This window comes from Ctenocephalides felis, unplaced genomic scaffold, assembly GCF_003426905.1.
Source record: "Ctenocephalides felis isolate EL2017-DRISC unplaced genomic scaffold, ASM342690v1 CF-g0.4_SCAFFOLD_01170, whole genome shotgun sequence".
In the NCBI taxonomy this organism is placed as follows: domain Eukaryota; kingdom Metazoa; phylum Arthropoda; class Insecta; order Siphonaptera; family Pulicidae; genus Ctenocephalides; species Ctenocephalides felis.
Window position 1 is genome coordinate 14,317,378 of NW_020537324.1, and position 26,105 is coordinate 14,343,482.

A 26,105-nucleotide genomic window follows, 5' to 3' on the forward strand; every position below is an offset into this window, starting at 1 on the left:
CAACTAATATATCCATTAATTCATTTACCTAGGTCACAGCCAAACGTCCGCATGGAATCTCCTGTGCAAGGAAATGGGAAATCCATAACAAGTGAAGGCACAACAGCCGAAAGTGCGGCTGCCGCCCAGTCGCCGTCCTCCGGTATCAGAGCGCCCGCTTCCGCGCCGCATACACCAAGCGCCAATTCGGATTCGAACCGATTTCCACGCCTTTTATCGGAACCAATCGTCTCCCGCACCAGTAGCGCTGTGAGCAACATGGGAAGTGAAGTGATAAATGCGGTTACTGAAAGTACGAACATTTAGATTTAGATTTAAGTTTATTTTTATGAAAGTTTACTTATCAAATGCTGTCGACAAAGTGGAAGAGAAAAATGAAAAGTTTAAAAATTGAGGCCTTACACAGCCAGTCAATAGCTTGAAGTATTTTGCCATCATAGATGCCGTTGAAAAAAATTTGATTCGCATAATTAATTTTTATATTAAATTCATATTTTATTAAATTAATTAATGCATAGAAGATTTACTTATATGCAGATTGATTGTGGACTGGAAATCAATGCAGTCATTTAAAGTAATATGTCGACAGCCAATAATACTCTGATATGAATATAATTTTTTTTATATGAGTGAAAAAAGTATATATATATATATATATATATATATATATATATATATATATTAGGGTGGTCCTTAATATGGACATTTTTGAATTTTCTTGCTCCCAAGGGCTCAAAAGGTTCCAAATTGATAAAAAATAATTCTCTGAAAGTTTTAGCTCTTAACATTAACTTTTAGATAGTGCGCAATTTAATCAAATTTCGTATGGAAATAGCATATAAAAATTTTGAAAATTGAAAAAAATATTTTTAGGTATAACTTAGCGACAAATTTATTCATTTTATTAACTTCCCGAAGGAGAAGTTTATGTTTTCATCAAAAAATCCGATTCGCTAATTTTATGTTTTCTCGACGTTTCAAGCCATTCTGAATCGAATGAAACCAAATTTGGAAAAAGTATGTGTGTGTGTGTGTGTGTGTGTGCGTGTGCACCAACAGATTTTTCGCCGTAAATCGCCGTTTTCTCAAAAACGGCTGGACCGATTTAAAAAATTTAAAAGCCATTCGATGTATCTCGATGAGGACTATTGTTTGTCAGTTTTGTGCGACGATCGACCAAACCGTTTCTTCGTAAATAGCAGAGAAGTGAAAAGTCTTTCGTCCACGTTTTAGCCCGCAGTTATGAATCGATTTTGAAAATTCAAAAACCGTTCGAAAGATATTGGTTGGGAATCGTGCTGATTAGTTTTTGGTAGAGATCGGCCGGGCCGTTTTCTTGTAATAAAGTTTTTAAAAAAAAAAATTCGACGATTTTTATGATTATTTTTTTGACGATAGATACCATAGTCTTCTAGATCATACTAAAATATTACGGCCCTACGACAACTGGTTCCAGCTTTAAAAATTCGTCAAAGTTTGCAAAAATCAGTATGGTCTTTTTGGCATTTGTCAAAATTAGACTTTTGTTCGACGTTTTCTCAAAAACGCCTGAACCGATTTTAGAAATTTAAAAGCCATTTGATGTATTTCGGTGAGGACTATCGTTTGTCAGTTTTGTGCAACGATCTGCCAAGCCGTTTCTTTGTAATTTGAAAAAAAGTGTTGAACTTTTCGTCCACATTTAAGCTCATCCTACCGAACCGATTTTAAAAAATCAAAAACTGTTCGAAAGATATTGGTTGGGAATGATACTGATTAATTTTAGATGAAAATCTACCGAGCGGTTTTCTTGTAATTAACTATTGAAAAATAGTGTTAAATTTTCGTCCACATTTAAGCTCATTCTACCGAACCGATTTTAAAAAATCAAAAACTGTTCGAAAGATATTGGTTGGGAATGATACTGATTAATTTTAGGTGAAAATCTACCGAGCCGTTTTCTTGTAATTAACTGTTAAAAAAAAATTTAAGCCTTTTTTCATGGAACTTTTTTTGGCGATATACATCATGGTCTTATAGAACTTACTGTAATATTACGGCCTTACAACAAGTAGTTTAATTTTAAAAATTCGTCAAACTTTGCTAAAATTATTATCGTTTTTTTTTAAAGTAGGATTGATGAAGTATATTATTTACACTTTTTTTTGATTAAGTCGATTATTTACACATATCGGGAAGTTCATGTAATTTGCCTCAAGGCTAAATACCAAACCAACTAGTTAAACAATTTTTCACATGCCACTTTTGTGTAATATTTAATATTACTTAAAACTTTTTATTAATAATAATATTACTTACACTTTTTTTAATAATATTATTACAACTTGGTAACGCCACCACATGCAAATATATAGCTACATGGAAAAAAAACAATGAATTTGTTAAAAAATATAACATATATTTATATAAATTAAAACGTCCAATATTAGTAAACATTAATTAAACGAAACTTTAATATCATACGTGAATAAATTAAGTAAATTTTAAAATTTTGATTGTTATTTGTTTACCTTAATTTGTTTGGCATGGGCGTCGCCTCTCTGTTTCACTTGTAATTACAAATTAAATTTTAAATTTTTATTTATTGTATTATAAGAACTATTTTATGCAAACTGTATTAGATTCACAAAACTGTATCACAAATAATAAATTTAAAAAAAAAATTGTAATTAATCTGCAAGCAATAAATTTGAAATAAATGCTGTCAGCTATAGCATTTCATATATGAACACACAAAAGATAAGAAATTTTATTTTATGTATTGATGTGCGAAATAAGGCAGTCGCGGAAATCATATCTCTATACAAAAAATGATAAGTACTAGTACATGTGTAATATTTATTTATAATATGACAAATTAGTTATAAGTGTGAAGAAAACATACATACACTCATTCATATCAGAATTTTTTTTTCGAAATTGCTATTTTGGTGTCTTTTGTTCCAACTTAGAGTAAAATCTGTTGTTGTGCTAAAAATCGTATGAAAAATATTCTAAAGAAATATAGAATTTTGCATATAATAAACAACTTTGAATTACTTACTGCCTAAAATTTAGGCAGTACATCATACCGTGTCCAGGGAGTCCGTACCGTGTAATATGGAAACCGTGCTATAAGAAAATCGGATTTAACGTACAATCCGTTGTATAAAAATCGTGTTAAATGGATTTAAAAATCAAACTTTACACACATATTGTAAAAGATAAAATAACCAATAATAAATCCTATGAAAAACTGTATGCAATATTGAAGAATGCATACTCCTTTCTTCAGCAACAACAACCGTAATGAACTTGGTAGTCCGATCACTGTCAGTATTTCAACAAACATAGACCACCAATGCTGCATTTAATGATAAGAACTTGTAAATAAACCATTTGAAGTTGTATAAAAATATCGATATAATATAGTTATAAAATTGTCCTCGGTTGGTTGAATTTCTATCCATACTATTTTTTTGGCAAATACCTTGACAACTAAGCAAACGGCAACTTGTAAATTTGATTATTTTTATTCTTCAAATGTTTAATTATAGTACGGAAAATTCTAGCAATTTGCCTCAAAGCGTTTCTCAAAATAAATTACTTTCAAAGCGAATTCAGCACGTTAAGTGAGGCACCACTGCATATAATAAAATGAATATTAAAAATAAATTATAAGTCAATAAATAAAATATATGTATGTCATCAATATAATACTTTATTGTCTATGCAATATTTCAGATTGGATAAACAATTCTACATTCTTGATATATTTAGAACAACAAGTTTTCACAAAATTTACATTGACTTGCAAATATATTTTGTCATAAAATATGTGCTCACATCAATAACAAATGTATTGATGAACACTTTCATCTTTAAATTACTTTTCTGGATCATTGTTCCAAAAATTTTACAACACTTAAATGTTCAATTATAAGGCTAGAAAATTTATTATGTTCAACAAGATAGCTCTTATAATATATGATTGTTCATTATTACACTGAACATCGACGTATTATTTTTAAAAATCCCATTATGAAACGATAGGGATATCCGAATATTGTGAATGTATACAAAGCGAATGGGGAATTTAACTTTACATTTGCTAATCTAAACATTTGAAAATCCATCTTTATTTTAGGTTATTTATTAATAACTGGCTACTTTAGACATGAACTATAATTATTTTGCATTTAAAGCGTAGTATCAATGGATCATAAATAAAAATTAAAAAAATATGTACACAGCTTTTATGGATTTTATAAATAAACCTTGCAAACATGTGCTTTGCTTCGTGATTTGTAAGAAAATGGTTTATGCAAATTATTTAAAGAAAAAATAAATTTAAATAGAATAAGGTGATGAATTCACAAAACTAACTTGGTTTCAACATTTTTATGACAAATCAGTAAATAAAAATGATGAATTAATTATCTTATGTTTTGAATAAAATGAAGAGTTATAAATGATAATCATTGAATAACATAATAAGTATCGTATGGAAACGTTCTTAATATGTCTAGAGTCAGAAAGAACTAAATAATATGAAAAAGTGAGGAAATAGTAATATAAAAGTAGTACAATAGTGTTGCAATTATGTGAACGCAAATATTTTTAAATAGAATAAAATTATATATGTTTTCCATAAATATACTTAGAGCAATCCTGAAATCAAAACAACGTTAGAACATTTTGCACCACTTATTATATAATTTTAGACTAGTGAAAAACTCGCCATAAATTTCGTAAGAATTACTATTGCGATTTGTATTTACTCTCAAATTATACATATATTAATTCTAAATTTACATTTCATATTTATATTTATGTGACAGAATTATTAATTATAGATACAATAAATGCATTTATAAGTTGCATACATGTATTAGGCAAAAGACAATACTTATTCAAAAATTATCATTTCATATTTATATAAATAAATATATATATATATATATATATATATATATATATATAAATACTTTGATATTTACGATAGGCATACGGAACAAATCTTTGTTTAGAGAGAATAGGAAGTGATTAATTATTTTTGGGAAAGTAAGCTATATTTAAATATTTTAGTTCATCATAAATCATCTGCCGCAATTTTCAATCCGGCGTGTAAATTATCAAACAGTAATTTTGACTAAAAGATTTCCTACGTGTTTGATTACACCTGAGACATTACATGTCTTGCCGCAATTCAAATCCCAAGAATTCTAATAACAATACATATATTTATATTTACAACAAAACGCTTATGAATATCTTAAAAATAACGCTGTACAAAAAATTATTTGACCAGAATCCAAAACAATTTTTAACACATTTTCAAAATTTTCTAAAATGTTTGAATATAACAAAAAAATCAGACAAGTAAAACGAAACTTAATTTTCAAAGTAGAACATGATATTTGACAACATACATATCTTAATATTGTATGTTGAATTTCACAGTGAAACCGATATTGAAGAAAAGTTTCCAATGCAAATTTGTACTCATACTTATTAGTATGAGTAATAATTCAAAGTACATAGATTTCGTAAAGTACGTTTAATGAAGGATATTCCAATGGTTTAAATAAAATAAACATATAACGTTTCATAACTTTTGAGTAATAACTTAAAAAATATTATTAGTTTTGCAGTTTTTCAAGTCGTTATTTATGAAAGAGATAGGTATGATGACGATCAGCCTCTAGTTTTTAAAACTGATGCCAAATTAGTGGTCACGGACATGTGGTGATATTTTTTATGCTTTTGAATTCAATGCATGTAATTATTGTTTCTCGCACCTATGATATCGGCCTTATAAATTCTTCAATTTTATTTAGAAATATTGTAGATGTTGCAAATGCTAACACTTGATCGTGTGTTCAAGTATTAAAATTGTACGCAAAATATTTTCTTATTTTAAAATCTACGTTTATATATGCGCACAAGCATACCTAGTAATGACTTCTACCAAATGTTCTATACTTATTTTTCAAATCATCTCGCAATCAAACAATGATATTGGAATGTAGCAGTGATATAATATTTTGAAATGGCCAAGTCATATTCGAATAATTTAACAAACAAAATCAGAACAGCTCATCTTTTTCAAGAATTAAAGAAAACAAAACATACTTCAATAAGTTTTATGAAGGAATTTTTACTTCGATTATAAACATGGCCTTTTCGTGTGGGTTTATATTAATTTTTTGTGATATATTAACGCTATGAATACAATTATGCTCGCACATTTTGATAAATACAAAGATTTTGCAAGGCGATTATTTTTCTAAAATTATCTTACTTTTTATGACTGGTTTTATTATCATATTACACTAATAGTAACCGATATATAAATTAACTATACATTTATTTCCTTAATTATCTTTGTTGTACAACGATAAAAACATTCATAAGGTATGATATTATTTCAATATTTGTATGATTTGTGATAAGGTGTGCAAGTAGATTTCTCGAAATTTGAAAAATCTTGTGATACTCTCAATCAAATTATCAATCTCAATCATTTTGCTTATCTAATACTGAAAACGAAACATTTGTACGAAACGTAATGAAATGCAGGGGTCTCTACAATCTCATGAAATAATCTCCAGCTTGTAAAGGTTCTATATAACAACATAAATATATTTTAAAATTCTACTATACATATATATCATATATACACAAGCGCGGAATGGCGCGATCCTACAAAATACATAACACATACGTTCAACTAATTCAATGACAATAATAAAGAAATCTTATAACGAGACAAAAATTGTACAATAATATGACAAACCTATCACGTTACCAGCTACGACTGTTTCTCCGCTCGACTAAGGGCCAGGGCTAGTTCGAGATCCTCTTGTTCCTGCCTGACCCTTTTTAATCTCAATTCTTCGGCCCGCCGGCTCTCGGCTGCCGCCCAGGCCAGTTGTTTCTCTTCCGAAATAATCGGGGCGGAAATTCGGCCACTGGCTGTATTGTCTACCATCAATCTCGAGAATCCAATAAGGGCCTAGGCGGTTCTGATGCTCTTCCATCGTTCACCGTTTGGTTCATGTTACCATCAAAGACATCCAAACCGAAAAGATCTACACTCGAAGCGTTTTTGTTTTTTGCGTTAGAAGCAGCAGTAGAAAACCAATCGTTTGAAGAAGAAAACGCATCGAAATTATTTATTACAGAATTATCCGATGTCTTGTGTTCGTTATTCAATTCATCCATAAAAGGATCAGCTATATTAGCTAAATCTTCATATCTATAGTCCCTAAACGGATCGTCTGTGAAGTCTTGAACTTTAACAGCCGCTGGTGGTGCCTTGTCTAGCCCTTTATTAGGCTTCGTGTTAGAGTTGAATGCCGATGTTATTTGCTGAAGAGTTTGTGATATTAATGCAAGGGATTTTTTTTTCAATTTTTTTCGTATTGATAATTTTTATTGGTACTTATGTAGATCATATCTATTTATATATTTATATGTATATTATTTCTACAGTCTATCCGTAGTGAGTGTATTATTTTAGTAGTTAGTACGATGTATTAAATAGGTGTTATTTAGTGTTAGTCTCGAGATTAAGGCTGAAATAGAATTATGAAATTTTTTGTTAGCCATGATAGAGAAGCAAAGAATGTCCAGAAATTAAAATAATTTATTAAAACACAAATTAGTACTCATCAATAAAATTGGTCATAAATAAGAAACACTTTTTTACCAAATTTCTGGACAAAGAAATTTTGAAGAACATGCAAATTATCGTTTTGTATCACAACAATAACAAACTAAATTCAAACGTTATTAATAGCAAGCTGTTAGTATAAATTATATAAAAATACACAGAATATTATCAGATAGAAAGATGTTATTTTGGTCAATCTCAAAAACTAACACTAAACAAGCATTCAATTACTAACATTCATCAAATTAGAATTAACTACTTTCTCTAGTAGCATGCAACAGAAAACATTAATGTAACTGAAAAGGGGTTTTTACTAAAAATTATATGCAATACTAAAATGAAAGACATGTAGAATAAAAAGATATGATCATAATTAAAAAAATAACTTAAAATTTACACTAAACATCACATTGAACATTAAAATTGATAAAAGATAATATGTTAATCATGTTCACATGTAAATCAATTGAACTGATAAAGATAAATTATTTCTACTTAACTTTTTAAGAATAACGTAGTATTGTATTACCTATTTTTCATACTTTGATTTCATTGGATATTATAACTGAAACATTTTAAAAGCCTTTCGTATTTAGTAGGTAATACAAACATAAAATGTTCCTCATTTTCATTATTAGAGAAATTCGTATTTTTCTTATTATATAGGGACTAATACATATCTACTAGTAATAATGATTTTCATTAAATTTTTTTTTAACATTAAAATTGTTAACAAATAATTATAAATGAAAATAATATGAAATAAATTATCTAATTTCTATGTTTATTCCATTCAATAGTTTATTGAATGCCACTTTAGTTTGAGAGTTTATATGGAGAAACGATATTTTGAGAAATGCTATTGAAACAATAATGACATAAAGCAGCATTCATAAAAATATTACCTTGCTATCGAAGTCCGCAAAATCGGCGAAACTATTGGTGAGCGCCTGCTTCGGAGGCGGTGGTCTCGCGGGGCCTTGTTTTGGTGGTGCTGGTCGCGGTGGTGGATTCTTACTCTTTTTGGGAGGTAAGGCCGGGCTGGGACTCTCGGCTCTTGTTGGTGCATGTAGAACCGCAAATGGATCGCAGCCAAATGCGTCTTTATCCTCCTGTGAAGATAGCATTAAATAATGAAATATTAATACAAAATTGTTCATTATGTCACAAATAATAATTTAGGATTGTTAAATTTATATTTTATATTTTTTTAATAATCCTTACATCTGGCTTGGCAGTTGCTGTTTTATCGCCGAATGGGTCATTTTGTTGAGAAGCACCGAATGGATCGTTCGTCGGTTTTGTAAAAGGATCGCTGCCAAAAGCATCTTGATTTGCAAATGGATCGCTGTCGAAACCGTTGGTTTTAAACGCTTTATCATCTAAAAGATACAATTATGTTAAATTTATATCATTAAAATTTTAAAATCTTCCAGCTTACCTGCTGCAAATGGATCTGGAGTACTAAACGAAGTTTGATTTGGTTTCATACTGAAAGGATCATCCGACTTTGTAAATGCATCATCAGCCTGGCCATTAGTTTTCACAATAGCATCGCGGAATTCTGGTCGAATTTCAAGTGCAAATTGTGGAACAGATAATGGATCACCGGAAGCTATAGCACTTTCACAAGCTTTTACTGCATCGCTTATTTGGCGTTGGTTCTCTTCTAATTGCGTTATTTGAGCTTTACTCTGTTGAAGTAAAATACCATAAAATTGTAACATTACAGTTAGAATACATTTATCTTACTATTAGTTAGACAACTTATAAATTGCTCTAGAAAAATAGTGTTACAATAAATAAAATTATAATTGGATATGCAAATAAAGTGACCTGGCTGAATTCAAGCTGCATATCTTGTAATTTTTTAGTCAGTTGTTCAAGTTGCTGTTGAGCAATATCTTGCTGCTCTTGAAGTTTCTGTTCTTCTTCCTTCAGCCCCTGCAGTTCCTGCTTTTTAGACGTTAATTCACTTTCTTGAGCCTGCAATGTCTCCTCCTGTTGCTCAGCTTGCGTTCGTAATTTGTCCACCTGAAATATGACCGACAAATGTAATATTAAAGTTAGAATAATTGAAACCAAATAACAACCAACAAACAACTATATAACTGGTATTCAATGATACTCTCACAACACTATATAAGAGCAGATAGAAACACAAATAAAATATTACATTTATGGAAAGAGTAAAAGAGTTTAGTTTTCAGAAATAGAAATGTCATCAAAATCTCATGCTTTTTTTCATTTTACATTCGTAAAATAATATAGAATAAATACAAAAATTATTATAAAGTATTTTATATAAATAGTAAGAAAAGTTACATTTCTCAAACCAAGTACAAAATAATCAACAAGAAATCAATAAGACTCAAGGTACCCAATATCAACACTTTGTGAACGTTATACAAAATAATCTCACCTCAAATTTTACCTTAATGTTGAAACCATTTCGACTCACACAACCACTGAATTTCTAATGTTTTAATTGATATAAAAAAAAGAAATCAAATTGATTGCCAAAAATGAAAAAAAATATTTTCAAAACAACACCAATAAAAATAGATGAATTTCATCTTCTGTGTCATATCAAGAGAACAAATAAGATAAAAGAACATTCGAAGGAAGACCATCTTCACAGTTCACCAAGTAACTAACAGAACACATGCCAAATTGAAAATTAGTGCATTTTACCAAGGAAACTCAACTCTAATTCGTGAACAACTCACCTTTTCTTGCTCTAGTGCTAATTCGGCATTCACTTCTTCCAATTCTTTGTCTACGGCTGAGCACTAAAATCAACATGCCAAATTCGAACTCAAATGCCAAATCAAATAATAAACAAATTAATGATTAATTTTATGGTTTTGATTTTTTAACTCAGTATCAAAATTTAGCACACTACTAAAAATTATGCAATATTATAATACAACACAAACTACACATATGTTGCAAATATGTTGTACAAAACTTTTATCACTAACTACGGCACATAAAATATTTAAAAAAATAAGCATTTAAAATGTGAATTTGTAAGATGAATCAAACTATTATTAATCTAAAATCAAGCAGTCATCAAACATTACCTGAGCTTTTAAGTCATTCAAGCGCTTTTGAGCTTCGCCCTTTTGGTTCTCTAATTGTTTGAAAGTAGCAGCTAGAGTATCCAGTTCACTCTGCAATAAATGATAATTTAGAAATAAATAATAACAATGATATGATTAACAAATACCTGTAAACTTTTAACTTCGCCTGTTTTAACTTTGATATCGGCCTCTTTCTGTGTGATGTCAATTTCTAAAAGTCTTCTTTCTTTGGCCAACTCATCGATATCTTTACTTATCATATCTAATTCAGGATTCGAATAAACCGAAACAGGAGCAGTTTCCTGTAATGTAAATAAACGTATCATGAAATCATAATTGTTTAAATTTAATTTCTTCTTGAAGGTGCTAACAATATACATAATAATAAAGCAATTTCAATGGTCGCCAATGCGCAAATTTGTAATTTTTTACTACTAAATTTCCAAATTTATTGATTAACATCAAAGGTCCAATGCATTGTAACCAGAACGAAATAATTTAGATTTGATATATAATTTGTTAAAATTAAGTCTATTTAAGATAAAGATTTGGAAAAAATAAAATTTAAATCAAAGATTTAAAATCTCATTTTAGGTGCATATAATCATAGGTAAACAAGTATAATGCATATAATGTAATTTAATTGCACAATTGCATAAAGAATATACATAATAATTATTCATTTTCAATGTAAAATCTTTCATGTTTTTACTACTATGACTTTACTTTTCAAATTTATTGATTAGCACTTACACATTGTAGTGAAAACAAAATAATTTAGACATATGATATAAAATAATTTTTGAATAAATGAAATTAATTCTACTACTTAACTTGCTAGTTATTTTGGGGTACTATAATGCTCTCGGATTTAAAAGTAAATTTAAACAACTAAAAGAACTTGCATCAAAATTCCAGAAAAAAGAAAAAAATAATTGGATTGTTATCGACGAAAATGAAAACGATTACCCAGGTACGAATAATATAAATCTAAATTTTGTTACTATTATTGAATATAAAAATATATGTACATAATAAAATATATTTCGTCAATAACCAGTGTTAGTATTAGTTATAATTTTTTTTACTAAGGATCTGACAGGGATAAAGTAGATCTGCAAAAATTACTTTGGGAAGACTATTACGAGTGCCTGCGAAAGCGAGCCGTTGCAATAAAAAATACGATTATCCTGCCCCCAAAGCGCTTTTCTTTTTAGATGGTTCGACAATCAAGTAAGAAAAACTAAAATTTAAGACAAAATAGTAATCCGGTCAACTTATTCTTTAGAAATTAGGTAAAAAAAATAAGTACACAAATAATTATTGCAGTTTGTCGTGCGATGTATGCTTACCACCAGACAGGCAACATGAAAAAGAATCCATAACATGGTGGATCGGTTCATTGAAGAACGATAAATTAAGATTAATTGCAGAAGATGAAAGTACTTCGATAGGTATTAAAGATAAATCACTCACTCTTTACAACATTCAAGTGCAACAGTCTGGCAGGTAAATGTATAAAATATTTACACAATCCAATTGAGATATCAATGATACAAAATAATTTTGAGAACGATATATAGATAGAATAAAATTATTACAATTTAGGTATCAATGCAAATTAGGTAATACACCTACTGCTCCTTATTTTGTGAGCGTGGCAGATGTAGATGAATCACTGATGCTGGTATTCATCAATAAATCATATCTTTTTCAATTCAAGAGCATGCCTGTTTACGAATTGTTTTCAAAATACTAGGTAAAACCATCCACAGCCAAATCAGGACCATACGAGTATGAGCCTGAACAAGTGACGTTATATGGAGGATCAGAAATAATGGTTTCTACGTCATGGTCACCGTGGGAACCGTGTTCAAGGTGATCTTTTAGCCTGGAGCTTTTTGATTAATTAATTAATAGAATGAGAACAAAATAGTAAACTCAATCCACTTAAAGCGTGCATCTTTTATTATTGTTAAAAAAAAATACAGGAAAAAGTATTGATCAGTTTTTTTAGTGACTTTTATTAACATTTCAATATCTGAAGATAAAACTATTTTCAAAGGTGCGGGCAAGTCGGCAAGCGTAAACGAATTGGATTATGTCATGTAAGGTTGGAAAAATTTGAACCTATATCAGAGCACGTGGTAACTCATTTATTTCATTTTTACATTCAATATACCTACGAAACATTAATATTTATTTTGGTCTTAGGATGAAATGCCTCATAATGAAAGTAGGTCAAAAAGGAAGAAAAAGATGAAACTATGGTCTCGTTCCATAGACGTCTTACTTTTATTCCCTGACGGAATCCCTTGTCTTTCACAAACATTGCCTAAACCTGTCAGAGAACTGCCACAAGTAAAAAAGCGTAAAACTTTATTTATGATCGGTTATTGTAAGGTACAGTATACGAAATGTGTAAAAATATAATGTTAATCGTTAATAGCTTAATTTCAAATGTTAATCAAACTCACATTATAAGGTAAAATGTGCAGGATCTGTAATATTTGAAGTACGAGATCAAAATGGAAACATTATAGAAACAGCTAATAATTCAGCAGGTACTTTTTTTTTAAATTAAATTTTAGATCATTTTCATTCGAAATATCTTTTTAGGTATATATTCTGCATTGCAAGATATACCAGATAACCAGAAACCCGTTGTTCGCGTAACTATATATGAAAATGTGGGAATGAGGATGTCTATCAAATGTCCAGGGTACAATTTTAATAAAAAATATAAATTAAATTAAAAGTTCTCATAATTTAGCAAACTTTATAATTTTAGCTATTTGGATGCTGATTTGCCTATAAAATGGAAAATTGGCTCAAAAATATTAAATGCTGATACAATCAAAGAACAATCTAGTGGAAGAATACAAATTAATGCAAATAATCACATCATAATAAAAGGCACTCGAATAGTAGATTCACATATTTATAGGTAACTGCATATTTATTAAAACAGGAAGACTTTAATATTATTATTAACTCCATTGCAGTTGTTGGCAAGATGATGAGCTTATGGGGACAGTAAGAATAGTCATCAATAAGAAATTTCGATTAGAAAATGATAAACATATAGTTCTGTTCGGTTCAGCCCTAATAGCATGTACTTTTAATATATATATATTGTAAAGCATATTATGGAAGAAAACGTAAATTGTACCATCTTTCATGAATAATGAAATAAACTTTATCATCAGAACACATAAATTAGAAGATAAAAAATAAAAATGATGTTAAAAAATTATAAGGATGTAATAATGAATGTAAATAGAGAGAGTAATAAGTAACTGAAATTACTAATACTTTCATTATTGAAATAATTATTTATATACTTAACTAATAATAAGTTAAATATATTTAATAAATATGTTGTAATGAAGATTATTAACTAATAATCCATACTGAGTATAAATTAAAACTTTTTAAATTACAAACAATCAGAAGTATAAAATTAAAGAATGGAATATATATTAAATTAATGACCTGAACTTCTTTGTCAGTTCTTTGGCTTGGTGGCACCATTTCTGGTGTTAGGGTTTGTGGTGGTTCCTTTCCAGCTAGCTTCTGTTCAATTAGCCACATTGCTAAAGCAAATTGTTCTTCGGTCAACTTTCCTGCCTGATTGGTATCACACAAACTCCTAAAAACAAACATCATTTAGTGCCTCAATAAAGTAGTAAAGTAGTAAATGTAAATAAATTGTCTTGATAAAATTTACTGACCATATATGTGCAAGACACAATTGAGGTACTCCAGTTCTTAAGAAAACATCACGCACTTCTGCTCCAGTTACTAACCCGTCTTTATTAGCATCACATTGATGGAAAAGAATATCTGACTTTTGCTTATCTTCTGGAGTCACCACCCATGGTAAAGATGCTGGTTTGATAGGCTATTAACAAAAATACAATATTAAAAAATGATTTTACGATTACTGGTATAAATGTAAGAAGTTTAAGATTAATGTAAGACCTGTATCAATTGTTCAGAAATTATCGTTGGAGCAACTGGCATTTCCTGTACTGCTGGCATGTCAGAAAAGTTAGCAAATTCCTCAACTTGAACCGGTTGATCCTGTGGCTTTGGTAAAAGTTCTGGAGGTAGACTTGCAGGTATAGCATGCTTTTCTAAGGCCTTGTATACTAAATGCATTGCCTAAAAGTAATTAAAAGTTGAAACTAAATATTATTAATATTTCATATTCCAAAAATGTCCATACCACAATGAATTCATGTCTATCTAACATTCCATCCTTGTCATGATCAGCTAAGTCCCAAATTCTACCTAAGGTCTCAACCGGAAGTTTTGAATCCATAAGAACACCTTTCACCTACAAAAACAATTTTGCGTGAATAAATATTATATTTGTTTATTTGTATAATTGTTTTACCTTTTGTCCTGGAATCATCCCATTTATTGGTTGTAATGATTCAAACAATTGGTTATATTTTACTCTTTCTGCTGGTTTTATTGTCCAATCAATTAAAGCAGGTGATGTAGATGGAATAATGGGAGGAATTTTAGGTGAACTTGGTGGTCTGGGAGGTTGTGTTGGCAGTTTTGGTACATCACCCTAGAAAATCATTTCATATAGAGCAGAACTTTATAATGTAAATTCCACGAAAGTAAGTTTTTACTTACAACTTTTGGTGCTGGACTTTCCATCATAATATTTCTTATATTTACATCAAAGCCAGCTTGAGCTAAGGATACCATTTTTAAAGCAACATAGAAACCTGATTTGTCGAGAAATCCTTTGCTCCCTGTATCTGATATATCCCAAACCTGATATAAAATATTTTAATTTATAAAAAATAAAGATCACTAGTAAACATATTTGTGTATTTATATACTCACTCTACTTAGTACAACATCACTCAAACCAGATTTTTTAAGAAATTGGGCAGCTACATTTGCACCTATCACTCCAGTACCTTTTGGATCAATCTAAAAATAATGTTAACAAAAATGACCCTTTAATAATGTTTAACAATGTAAATTAACTCTTAATGATAAAGTAATCACTCAACAACAAAGATAACTGATAATACAACTGATATTAATTTAAATTCAAAGGTTGATCACTTATTGATTTTTGTTATGCTGAATATTTGTATATAATTATTAATATTTACCTTATGATAATATGCCTCATAAATGGCACCATGGCATCCAGCCACCTATAACGAATCAACAAGTATAGTAAAATTACTAAAAATCAATAGGCTGATATGGAAATATTGATAATGGCAATCGTTCTGATGACGTCCAAAGACGCATATATTTATAACTCAGCATGCATTATAGATTATTTTGTGCAATTCATTTAATTAAAATAAGTTGTAACTGATATGATTTGAACAAATAATAAAACACGATTAATAAAATAGCACCGCCCGCACTAGCTGTCAAATGCAATATTCTTGTAGGAGGCAATAGAAGGGGTTATTGAAGATCATAATTTAAGAGATAGACACATAAATTATTTCACAATACTATGATACGCAATACTTTTCACACTTTCAAAATATTTAACCGTAAATTAGAAACAATAACTACCTGTGTTGGTGACGGCACCGCAGCCATCTTTTGTACTGTTTAATACCAACATAAAAAATATTCTTGACATTTCCTCGAAGTTCATGAAGTTCGTGCAAGTTCCATAAGCAACTATCGATAAAATTCGTAAGTTCTTTATGAATATCGATTATTCAAACTTTCAAATTCTTGAATATTTCAATGAATGAATAAAAGTCATTTAAATCATTCATTAAAAATTAATTGCAATCACAGTTCGATAATAATACAGATTTAAAGCTTTGACAATTTTGTATCATTGTATAACATGTTATTTTACGCTACTTCCATATGGTTCAACTTTTATAATGTAAAAAAATTAAATCAATTTTCTAATTTGAGCAAAACTTTGAATATTCTCTGAATTGTAATTACAAAAAAAAGTTTTGGTTCACATATACAAACTTTATTTTTCCTTATTGTTAGTCTTATTGTTTGATATTACATTACATAATAATCAACCATGCATTATTTAATTCATATATTTGATTTTTTTCAATTTCAAATACTCTAATACAAATCAAATATTCTAAAGTATATAACTGTATAAAAAATTATAAATATTAATTAAAAGTAAATTAAATATAAGACTTTTTTCCTCGCCAATCTAAAAACTCATCCGTTTCTTCTAGTTCTACATCTGAATCACTTTCTTCTTGCTTTTTCGTATCAGCATTACGAGCTAACAGTTCCTTTTTGCGTTCTAGATCCAATACTCTAAAACGTAAATGGTAAAATATAATGAGTGCAAAAGTCCTTTGCAATGTTAATATGTAATAAATAATTAATAACCTGGACCAATTTCGAATTTGTTCATCTATTTCTTCAATTTGTCTTTCGGTTGTTGCTTCTTCTTGATCTTCTGCAATTATAGCAGCAGATAGAGAAGTCTGTTCTTTCATTTCTTTCTGAAATCGTTCCCACTCCTCTTCAATTGGATCTTTATATTCTTGATTTCTTGCCTTAAAGATAAAAATATGAGATATATTATTGATTTGTACTGAAATTGTAATTTAAATATAAAAATCAGCAACCTTGGCATCCATAACTGGATCATCAAAAAATCCTTCAGGCAAAGGATCTTCATGATGATCGACTTGCATTTTTTGGTCATCATTATTATTTTTTTCGCTATCTTCATTTTTTTCTTCTTTGACAACTATTGTTTCTGTTTTTATTCTTGTATCATCAAAAAAGTCATTAGGTATATTTGATTCTGTTCCATTTTTTAAAATTCCTCTTAACCTTTTTGGCTCTCCTGCATTTACAGGTGATGCTGGCCTCTTGAATGATTCCGGCGTTGGTACAGTTGTGAAATTTTTTGTTTTTTCTTTCAATTGCTTTGCAGCTGCCACATTTTCCTTATGCTGTTTTGCATTTACGTGAACAGTCCAAACTGACTCAGATCTCACAACTGATTTACAAAGTATGCATGTAAGCTGACCTGATTCGTTGTACGTGTGATTGAGTTAAGAAAAATAATAATAATAAATTTGGTATCGATTTGAGCATGAAGTTGAATATATTGAAAATGTGATAAATTGGTTATATGGAACTTAAAAAAATAGCAATTACTACTTATCATCATATCTAAAATAATATGCACATATATATAATCATATGAGAAGTTATATATAAAATACTAAATAAAAGGATATTTTGCTAAAGGTGATTCAATCTTCTTTGTGGTTTTCGCCTGTTTCCCTTTATGTTCATTCATTAACCTCCGAAGATCACTTTGATTAAATTTCTTTTTCTCATTTTTAAATGAAGCAGACATTATAATATGCACAAATATAACAAAACAAATTCTATATTTCAATTCTTTTCTACAATAATTTTACTCATACATAACCTCAATTTTTTGACATTAAATTGTTTTGAGGTGTACTGCCATCTATATGTAAGAGTGACAATCGCGATTTTGTTTTGAAAAGATCGTTTCAAATATTGATAATAAGTTTTGTCTCAATAAAAAGTGATAAAGTAATTATTATATATTATATTACTAGCAGGTGTTCAGGTATTAGTTTTTAAGAGTACAATTACAAAGAACGTACAAATGAGTTGGAAAACTGTCAATCAATCGGTTCCTGCAAGGACTGTTAAATCTTCCGGTGCGCTAAAGTCAAATATTTACCGAAGTCCAAAAACATCCTATACTCCCAATATAATTAATATTCCCAATGTTTCTCCTAATGTTTTCAATGTTCCAAATGCACCCAACACCTTGTACGTTGCTCCTGGTGACTCAACTTCCACGACAAAAAACAAGTGTAAGTGATTACTTTCAATTTTATTTTATTTAAATATAATTGCTAAGATTTTGATAATAACTTATAATGACAAAGTTAAGTAAACATTTGCGAAAAAATAAATTTTGAGATTTCAGAAGTAACCACTAATTACTTACGCAAATACCAACCATTGAGGTAGAAGGTGAAGTTGGTGCATAAGCCATATTGTAAAAAAAAGCAATAACAAATTAGTTATCTCGCATCAGTTATCATGTTTTATGTTAAGAATCACATATAATTATAATAAAAACCTTTAAACTAATCGTTTTTCATGTGTAATTAATTAAAAAAATGATTTTTAAACGTAATATTATGTAATCGTTGTAACTGACATTTGTAGAAAAATTCAAGAAGATGATCAGATATTGGAAGTTGGTAAAGTATCAGGTAACAAAACAGATTTACTGCAAGGAGAAGACAAACAAAAACACCAAAAAACAATAAAAAATCAGTGCATCGACATAGTTTTATATATAATATTCATTATTGTAGCATCAATAGGTGAGTACATCTTATATTTTACAACTATAATAATGTTTTCAGTTGTTAACATATTTAAAATGGCCGACGTGTCAGTTAAGGATATTTTATGAACGGAAAATTTTCTAATAACAATTTTCAGTTCATAAAATAAACTACTGTTTCATATATGATTTTTTTAAAGTGAATCACTATAGTGATCTATATATTAACATCTATAGATGTTAATAATAGGAATTAATTAAAATTTGAAACAACACAATTTAAATAATTTTCTTCAATAATTATTAATATTTATTAATATTATCAGTTAATTTTTCTTTATATTAAAATGCCCAGGGGTGGTCAACCAGCCCCAACAAATGTTATTGGGTGGTGACCAACCAGTGGTCATGTTCATTAACGCATTTAAAAATCTATTCAATTATGTATAGCAAATTTGTATTTATTTATTTATTACAGTGGCATTTAGTTCAATAGATTCAAATATGTTCTATTTAACACGATCTATGGTTCTGACTTTTGTGGACCGCGGATTTGAAAGCACTAGTGGATCCATAACACTTAGAGACTGTGTTTCTGCAAGTGATTTCTGGGCAGTAAGTATTATATTTATTTGAAATAATGCTTATTTGAGGTAACAAATGAATGAGTGACTACAAAAATTGATAATTTGAAGTTAGTTCGAAACTATAGTAACAAATATTCAATAATTAATATTAAAACAAACAAAAATTAGGCAATTTTTCTTGATTTGCATGTGGTAGATAATTCTTTCATATGATGGAGCGTTTTGGATTTTTTTACTGTCCTCCCATTTGCATGAAATTTTGGAATTAGGTTCATCTTTACAAATAATGTGTAACTTACTATAAGATAAATCGCCTGTCTATACACCGTGTATAAAATTCTGTACCATAAAGATGGATAGATTTCACGATCAAAATGATAATTCAAAACTTTGTGGTTGGCCCCTTTGAGATATACGTTTGAACTTGAGCATAAGATGAACCTAATCACAGATAAATAATCATAATGAACCTAATTCCCAAATTTCATGCAAATTGGAGCAAAGTAAAAAAATTCAGAGGTTACACCCTATTTTGCTCTCCATTTACTGCACTATTAATAAATCATCCAAACTAACAAATATCTTGAATTTGTAATTTATATCAATATATTTTACCTTACATAAAGGTATAAATCAATGTTAATTACTCGATATTTTCTGATAGTATTTGGAATCTTCCTTTCCGGAGTCTCTATACAGAACAAACGCATTGGAGAAGTTGGATTTGCACCAGGATAAAACGACAGAATTTTCTGAAGAAAGTCCGGTTCATGATTATGAGGAATATTATAGAACATCTCCTGGCAATAATGGTGCAGTTTTGAGAGAAAACTTTTTACTGGGACGTGTAAGAATGAGGCAGCTTCGTGTTAGAAATAACAGTTGCCAGGTTTAAGTTTTTTTATTAAATACACATGTGATATATATATATATATATATATATATATATATATATATTCCAAAATCTAACATATACTTTATTCCTCTACTTTCTTATTTTCCAATACAAGTTACAATAATAATAATATAGGGTCCGCTAAATAACTTTTTTTTTAGGGGGTACGACTTAAGCAACCCTACTGTGTACTCTGCACTCTTTACATTTTACTTTCAAATAAAAAAAGTGAAAATATTTAGTGGTTTTTTAATAGAATTTTCAAACAAAAAGAAAATTGGCAAAATATTCAGAAGATTTTTTAAGAAATTTTTCAAAAAAAGCTAGTTGGACCCTATATATTGATAAAAATAGGGTATGCAGAATATATACTCATTATGTATAGAATACATTTGATCTATTTTCTAAAAAAAATTGCAGGCAATGCATAAATAATAAATTTGTGTAATAAACCACAAACTATTTTAAAAAGTTTTTGAAAAATAATTTTGATTTGAACCAATAATAATATTTATTTTAGAATATAACTCTAATTATGGAATTTGTAGGTACATGATGATTTCCGACGCCAATTTGCTGAATGCTATGGATTTTTCGACTCCGAAAACGAATTCAATCAAAATTTTGGCCCCGGAAACAGTTCAGCGTGAGTAAAAGTCAAGATTAAATATATATTTTTTTATTAAATTTATATTTAATCTATATGTTTTCATTATTTTATGCAAATTATCTTCTCTTCTATTTTAGATATACTTTTTACAATTGATTTGCATACTATAGAAATGTATATTATATTGTCTGTAAAATATCTTTTGTTTCATATAATAATAATTATTAAATGTTTCTAATTTTATTAGATGGTGGTACACCACATCGTCAAATTTAAAGGGTGCAGTTTATTGGGGTCATATTTCTGGAGGATCATTATACACCGGAGGAGGTTATTTTGTAGATCTACCACAGGACCAGGAAGAAAAATACAAAGAAATAATATTAGACTTAAAAGAAAATAAATGGATTGGAAGAGGAACTAGAGTTGTGTTCATTGATTTTACAACTTATAACCCGAATGTGAATTTGTTCTGCATTGCAAAGTAAGAAATTATAATACCTAATATATTTTATTAGACATTGTGCTCGTAAGGAATATATTATATAAAACCTGGCATATTTTGAAAAAAATAAGAAAGAGAGATAATAAACAAAAAATAAAGCCAGCAATAATATTGTGCATATTAGTATCTTTCTATAAAGAATCTTGCAAGTTTTGAAATAATTTGTATAAAGTCAGTAATGTAAACTAAATGACTAGAAGAGTTGTGCAAACACCTATTTATTCATTATTAACTAAGTGTTTTAACAATAATCTTAGCTTATTAGTTTACATTACTGATTATATATTATTTAGACATAACTTGATCACTTAAGTGAATAATTATACAACTCTGCCAGCAAATGCATTGTTAAATTCGAAAATTTAAGTTTCTAATCATATTCTAACTAGTTATTGCTTTTTCAGAATAGTTTTTGAGTTTCCGCCAACTGGTGGAATATTGCCCTCAGCTCATTTCCAATCAGTACGTCTGATTCCTTATATTACAAAATCAGATTATGTCATACTGTTTTGGCAATTTGTATTTGTAATATTTATTATATACTATACTGCAGCAGAAATTTATGAATTGGCTTTGAATGGTTTCCGTGAATATTTCAGAGAGCTTTGGAACTATATGGAATGGACAATCATTATGGTGAAATAATCAGATTATATTCTTATTCTCTCTTGCACCATTGCATTTTTATAAATGATAGATTTTTAATGAATTGTTCATCTTGTAGAAATTTGTTGTCAAAATATGTACGTATTGCTTTGTGTATATATTTCTATAATGATAACAACTTCTTCCAGCTCTCTTATATTTGCATCATATCTACCATTTATAGATACTTTTTAATGAAAAAAAAATTGGAAAACTTATCGGATGATAAATACATTAATATGGAATACATCAGCTTCTGGCAAGTACGTTTATAAAATTTTAATAATCAAAATATAATTTTAAATATATTAATAATATATTAAAATCGATTTCAATCTATACTACCATTTTGCTGTTTTTTTAGAGGCAATATAATAATGTGATGGCTGTTTGTTTTTTCTTCATCTGGTTAAAAGTGTTAAAATTCCTCAGTTTTAATAAAACTATGCGACAATTAAAAAGTACATTGAAACGGGTACAGTAATAAACCTTTTTTTTTTAAAAAAAAAACTCAATTATATTATGCTTATTTTTTATAATAACTAATTTTTTTTATTTTTAGTGTGTAAAAGATATTGCAGGTTTTGCTGTTATGTTCTTTATTGTGTTTTTCGCGTTTGCACAGCTTGGCTATTTACTATTCGGAACACAGGTGCATTTTTATAATAAAATTTATAAAAAGGAAATTTATGTATTAATAATATTATATTATTAAGGCCCAGGGATATCGAACCTTTGGTGCAGCCGTCGTTACGCTTCTCACGACAATTTTGGGCGAATTTGATTATCACGAAATCGAACAAGCAAACAGAGTTTTGGGACCAATATATTTTTTATCGTATATATTCTTTGTCTTCTTTGTTTTACTAGTAAGTAATATAAATATCAGCAAATTTTTAAATTGGCCCTCTTAATAATTATAATATTCGAATAAATTCATTATCAATTATTGGTTTTCAAACAATTTAAAAAGAAGTTTTCAACCATCATTTTAATTTATTATTTTATCTATCTAGAATATGTTTTTGGCGATTGTGACTGATACCTATTCAGAAGTAAAACGTGAGATTGAGAGTTCAGGAAAAGGCGAAGATGTACATACTTTTATCAAACGTAGAGGAGCTCGTATTTATAACCGACTTTTTATGAAAGATAAAAAGGACAAAAATGAAAAAAATGATTTAACACAAACGAGAAGAGAAAATAATGAACCTAATTCATCGCCCAATACACCAAAGCAGAGGCAGGCTGATGTTTATGCACAAATCAGGAAAACGTTAGAACTGTAAGAAAATATTTTGAACAATATTGTTAGTAGTATTAATATATTGAAATTCAATAATTATAAAATTCTATATGAAATATAGTTAATTATAATAGTTTGGCAACCAATAATATACATAGTAATGATTTGGCTTAAAAGTAAGGATTTGGTATAATTCAAGTTCAAAGAATAGTACTGTTTATTTCTAGTTGCAATTTCAATGATTTAGAGATTGAAATGTTTTTTGCAAAATACGATATTAACGGAGAACGACGTATTGATGAAAATGAAAAACAAAAAATCCTAGATTATCTTCAAGGAAGAAATCAAGAAAATCGCCAATCAGGTGTGACTCGTGTACGTTTTATTAAACAAAACAATTTTGACAAAATACGATTAAAATCTTATAAAAAACATAAAAAATCTTATCATTATAGAAATGATATAATATATAATATATTAGCAGTGATGAAATACTATGAATTTTAATTTTGTATTATCTGTGCATTTTAGAAGACCAGATACGCAGCAGAAAGAGCACGCTGGACATAGTGAATTCAAAAGAGTTCAAAGGGCAAGTAAAATATTTATAAATTTATAATAAAATTTGTTTCAGAAACTAAAAAAAATGCTAAAAAATGTGTTTAATGTAGGTTGGAAAACAGAGTAAGTGCTCTGGAAGGCTCAATAGACCGCATGTTAGAGCGGGTGAATTTTATTGTCAGCAAAATAGAACTAGTTTCTGGAACACCCAGAAACCCAACAAAATGACATAAAATATGTGCAATATTATAAATATATAATATAATATTTATGGTTATCATTAATAATCTTGAATGATTTTTTTTCAGAAAATTTTTATATAGAATTTTGAAATCACCTTTTTGAACTACTTATTGTCTTTAATTTAACAATAAAAATATTTAAAAAAATATTTTATAAATAAATAAATAGACTTAATAGATTTTTAATACTTTTATATTAATTTACTATAGAATTATTAAAACCGATTTAACCGATAACAGATTCTGTACAAAATTATATTTACATAGAGGCCTATTTTGGTCTCATGCAAATACCCTCAACTGCAATTCTGATCATTAAATTATCATTAGTCCGCTGCCGAGCAATCAGTGTAAACAAAAATATTTAATTTTATATATCAGCGATCATCTAAAATCAAATTACAAGAACAACCGGAATTTCCGATTTCCGAATATTTGGATTTATTACTAAGCTAAGCTCTTAGGTTACAGGTACATCAGTATTTGTTTTTAAAAGAGTACTCTTTATCATTTCACTGCTCAATATTTGTTATATGATTTTAAATTCCATTTTGGCTCATCATGATTTTAAATGCTACAACAATAATGTTGTTCCTACAACCCCCAACAAGTGGAACCAGTGGCGTAGATAGATACCCTCCAAATAGTGTCACATTGATGCCCTGCTTTTGGCGCATTTGCGAAAAATACTCGACCCCGGGGAAACACATGGTTTTAGGGAACTTGATAGTATTCAGTGCTAATCCAGTAAAAAGTGATTTTCAGGTATGGTCTTTAAATTCTATTATGCGTGAATTATTTTATATTGAATGATAAATAGATCTGTCTACAGTTGCTTCAAAATATTTAATCTTACAATAATATATTTCAGCAAAGAATTTTGAGCACAATATTTGTTGTAACAGACCTAAGAGTTTCCCTAATGGTAAAGCAATGGAATCACAAGCACGAGAAACACGATCATGCTACAGTCAGGTATCAAATAATAATAAATTATAAATAATTAATAAATTTTAAGCCAATTTTAATTATGTTAGGGCAAAATATTGTATTCTTTTTGCATATGAGATAGAGGAATTAAAAGCTCAAATTAGTCAACTTGAAAGTTTATCAACTTGGAGTCGAGTTGCAAGATTCATGATACTCATGTTAGGAAAAAGAGATATCAGGTATTATTAATACAAGTTATTATCACTAATTATAATTTGAGAATAATTAAAATAATTGTTTGGTTTTTTATTGTAGAACGCTAAAAAAGATGATGAAGCCTATTTTCGAGATGTTCTTAAAAAATGGTAAATAATCATAAGCAGAAAGTCAATCAATAGAAATCATACAAAAACAGTATAAAACCATATAAAATCATATCAGTACAAAATCATATGTGTCTGTTGCTTAAAACATAGATGTTTGATATATAGCTTATAAAATTGATTTTATTTCTTAGGGGTATATGATGTTATGGTGGGTGCAGAACCAGATCTAGAACAGCCGAAATTTTTAATATATTCTTGGATACCTTATGAAGAAGATGCTTGTGGCTCTATTAAAACTGTAAGATTAGTTGATGAATGTAAAGGAATATTTGTCATTCCTCACGCAGACTCATCCAAAGAATCAAAGTTTCCTAAGGATCTGTTAGGATGCCCGGTTAGTGAAACAAATATTCAAACAAATATATTTGGATTATAATGAACCAGTGAATTATATATTATGGAATA

General features: G+C 28.7%; 3 protein-coding genes across 3 annotated transcripts; 1 reads left to right on the top strand and 2 right to left on the bottom strand.

The window, feature by feature from the left end:
- Nucleotides 1–6,972: 6,972 nt before the first annotated feature.
- LOC113366857 (epidermal growth factor receptor substrate 15-like 1) lies at nt 6,973–16,341 on the bottom strand. Its single transcript, XM_026608507.1, has 17 exons — nt 16,315–16,341; nt 15,891–15,935; nt 15,613–15,702; nt 15,397–15,540; nt 15,146–15,328; nt 14,975–15,085; nt 14,728–14,910; nt 14,478–14,647; nt 14,239–14,395; nt 10,890–11,045; nt 10,744–10,833; nt 10,387–10,449; nt 9,494–9,691; nt 9,099–9,351; nt 8,882–9,039; nt 8,563–8,769; nt 6,973–7,353 (listed from the first exon to the last, which is right to left on the bottom strand). The coding sequence occupies exons 1-17, from the start codon at nt 16,339–16,341 to the stop codon at nt 6,973–6,975; spliced, it is 2,616 nt and encodes an 871-aa protein (XP_026464292.1).
- Nucleotides 16,342–16,838: 497 nt separating this feature from the next.
- Nucleotides 16,839–18,136, bottom strand: LOC113366694 (zinc finger protein 830). The gene is made up of 4 exons (XM_026608349.1): nt 17,991–18,136; nt 17,367–17,790; nt 17,125–17,294; nt 16,839–17,049 (listed from the first exon to the last, which is right to left on the bottom strand). Exons 1-4 carry the CDS (start codon nt 18,110–18,112, stop codon nt 16,911–16,913), a joined length of 855 nt encoding a protein of 284 aa, XP_026464134.1. The 5' UTR covers nt 18,113–18,136; the 3' UTR covers nt 16,839–16,910.
- Nucleotides 18,137–18,394: 258 nt separating this feature from the next.
- LOC113366858 (polycystic kidney disease 2-like 1 protein) lies at nt 18,395–24,151 on the top strand. Its single transcript, XM_026608508.1, has 13 exons — nt 18,395–18,608; nt 19,572–19,708; nt 20,345–20,569; nt 21,124–21,221; nt 21,433–21,669; nt 22,095–22,326; nt 22,485–22,598; nt 22,700–22,810; nt 22,898–22,987; nt 23,052–23,204; nt 23,352–23,620; nt 23,809–23,956; nt 24,113–24,151. The coding sequence occupies exons 1-13, from the start codon at nt 18,395–18,397 to the stop codon at nt 24,149–24,151; spliced, it is 2,067 nt and encodes a 688-aa protein (XP_026464293.1).
- The last annotated feature ends 1,954 nt before the right edge of the window (nt 24,152–26,105 follow it).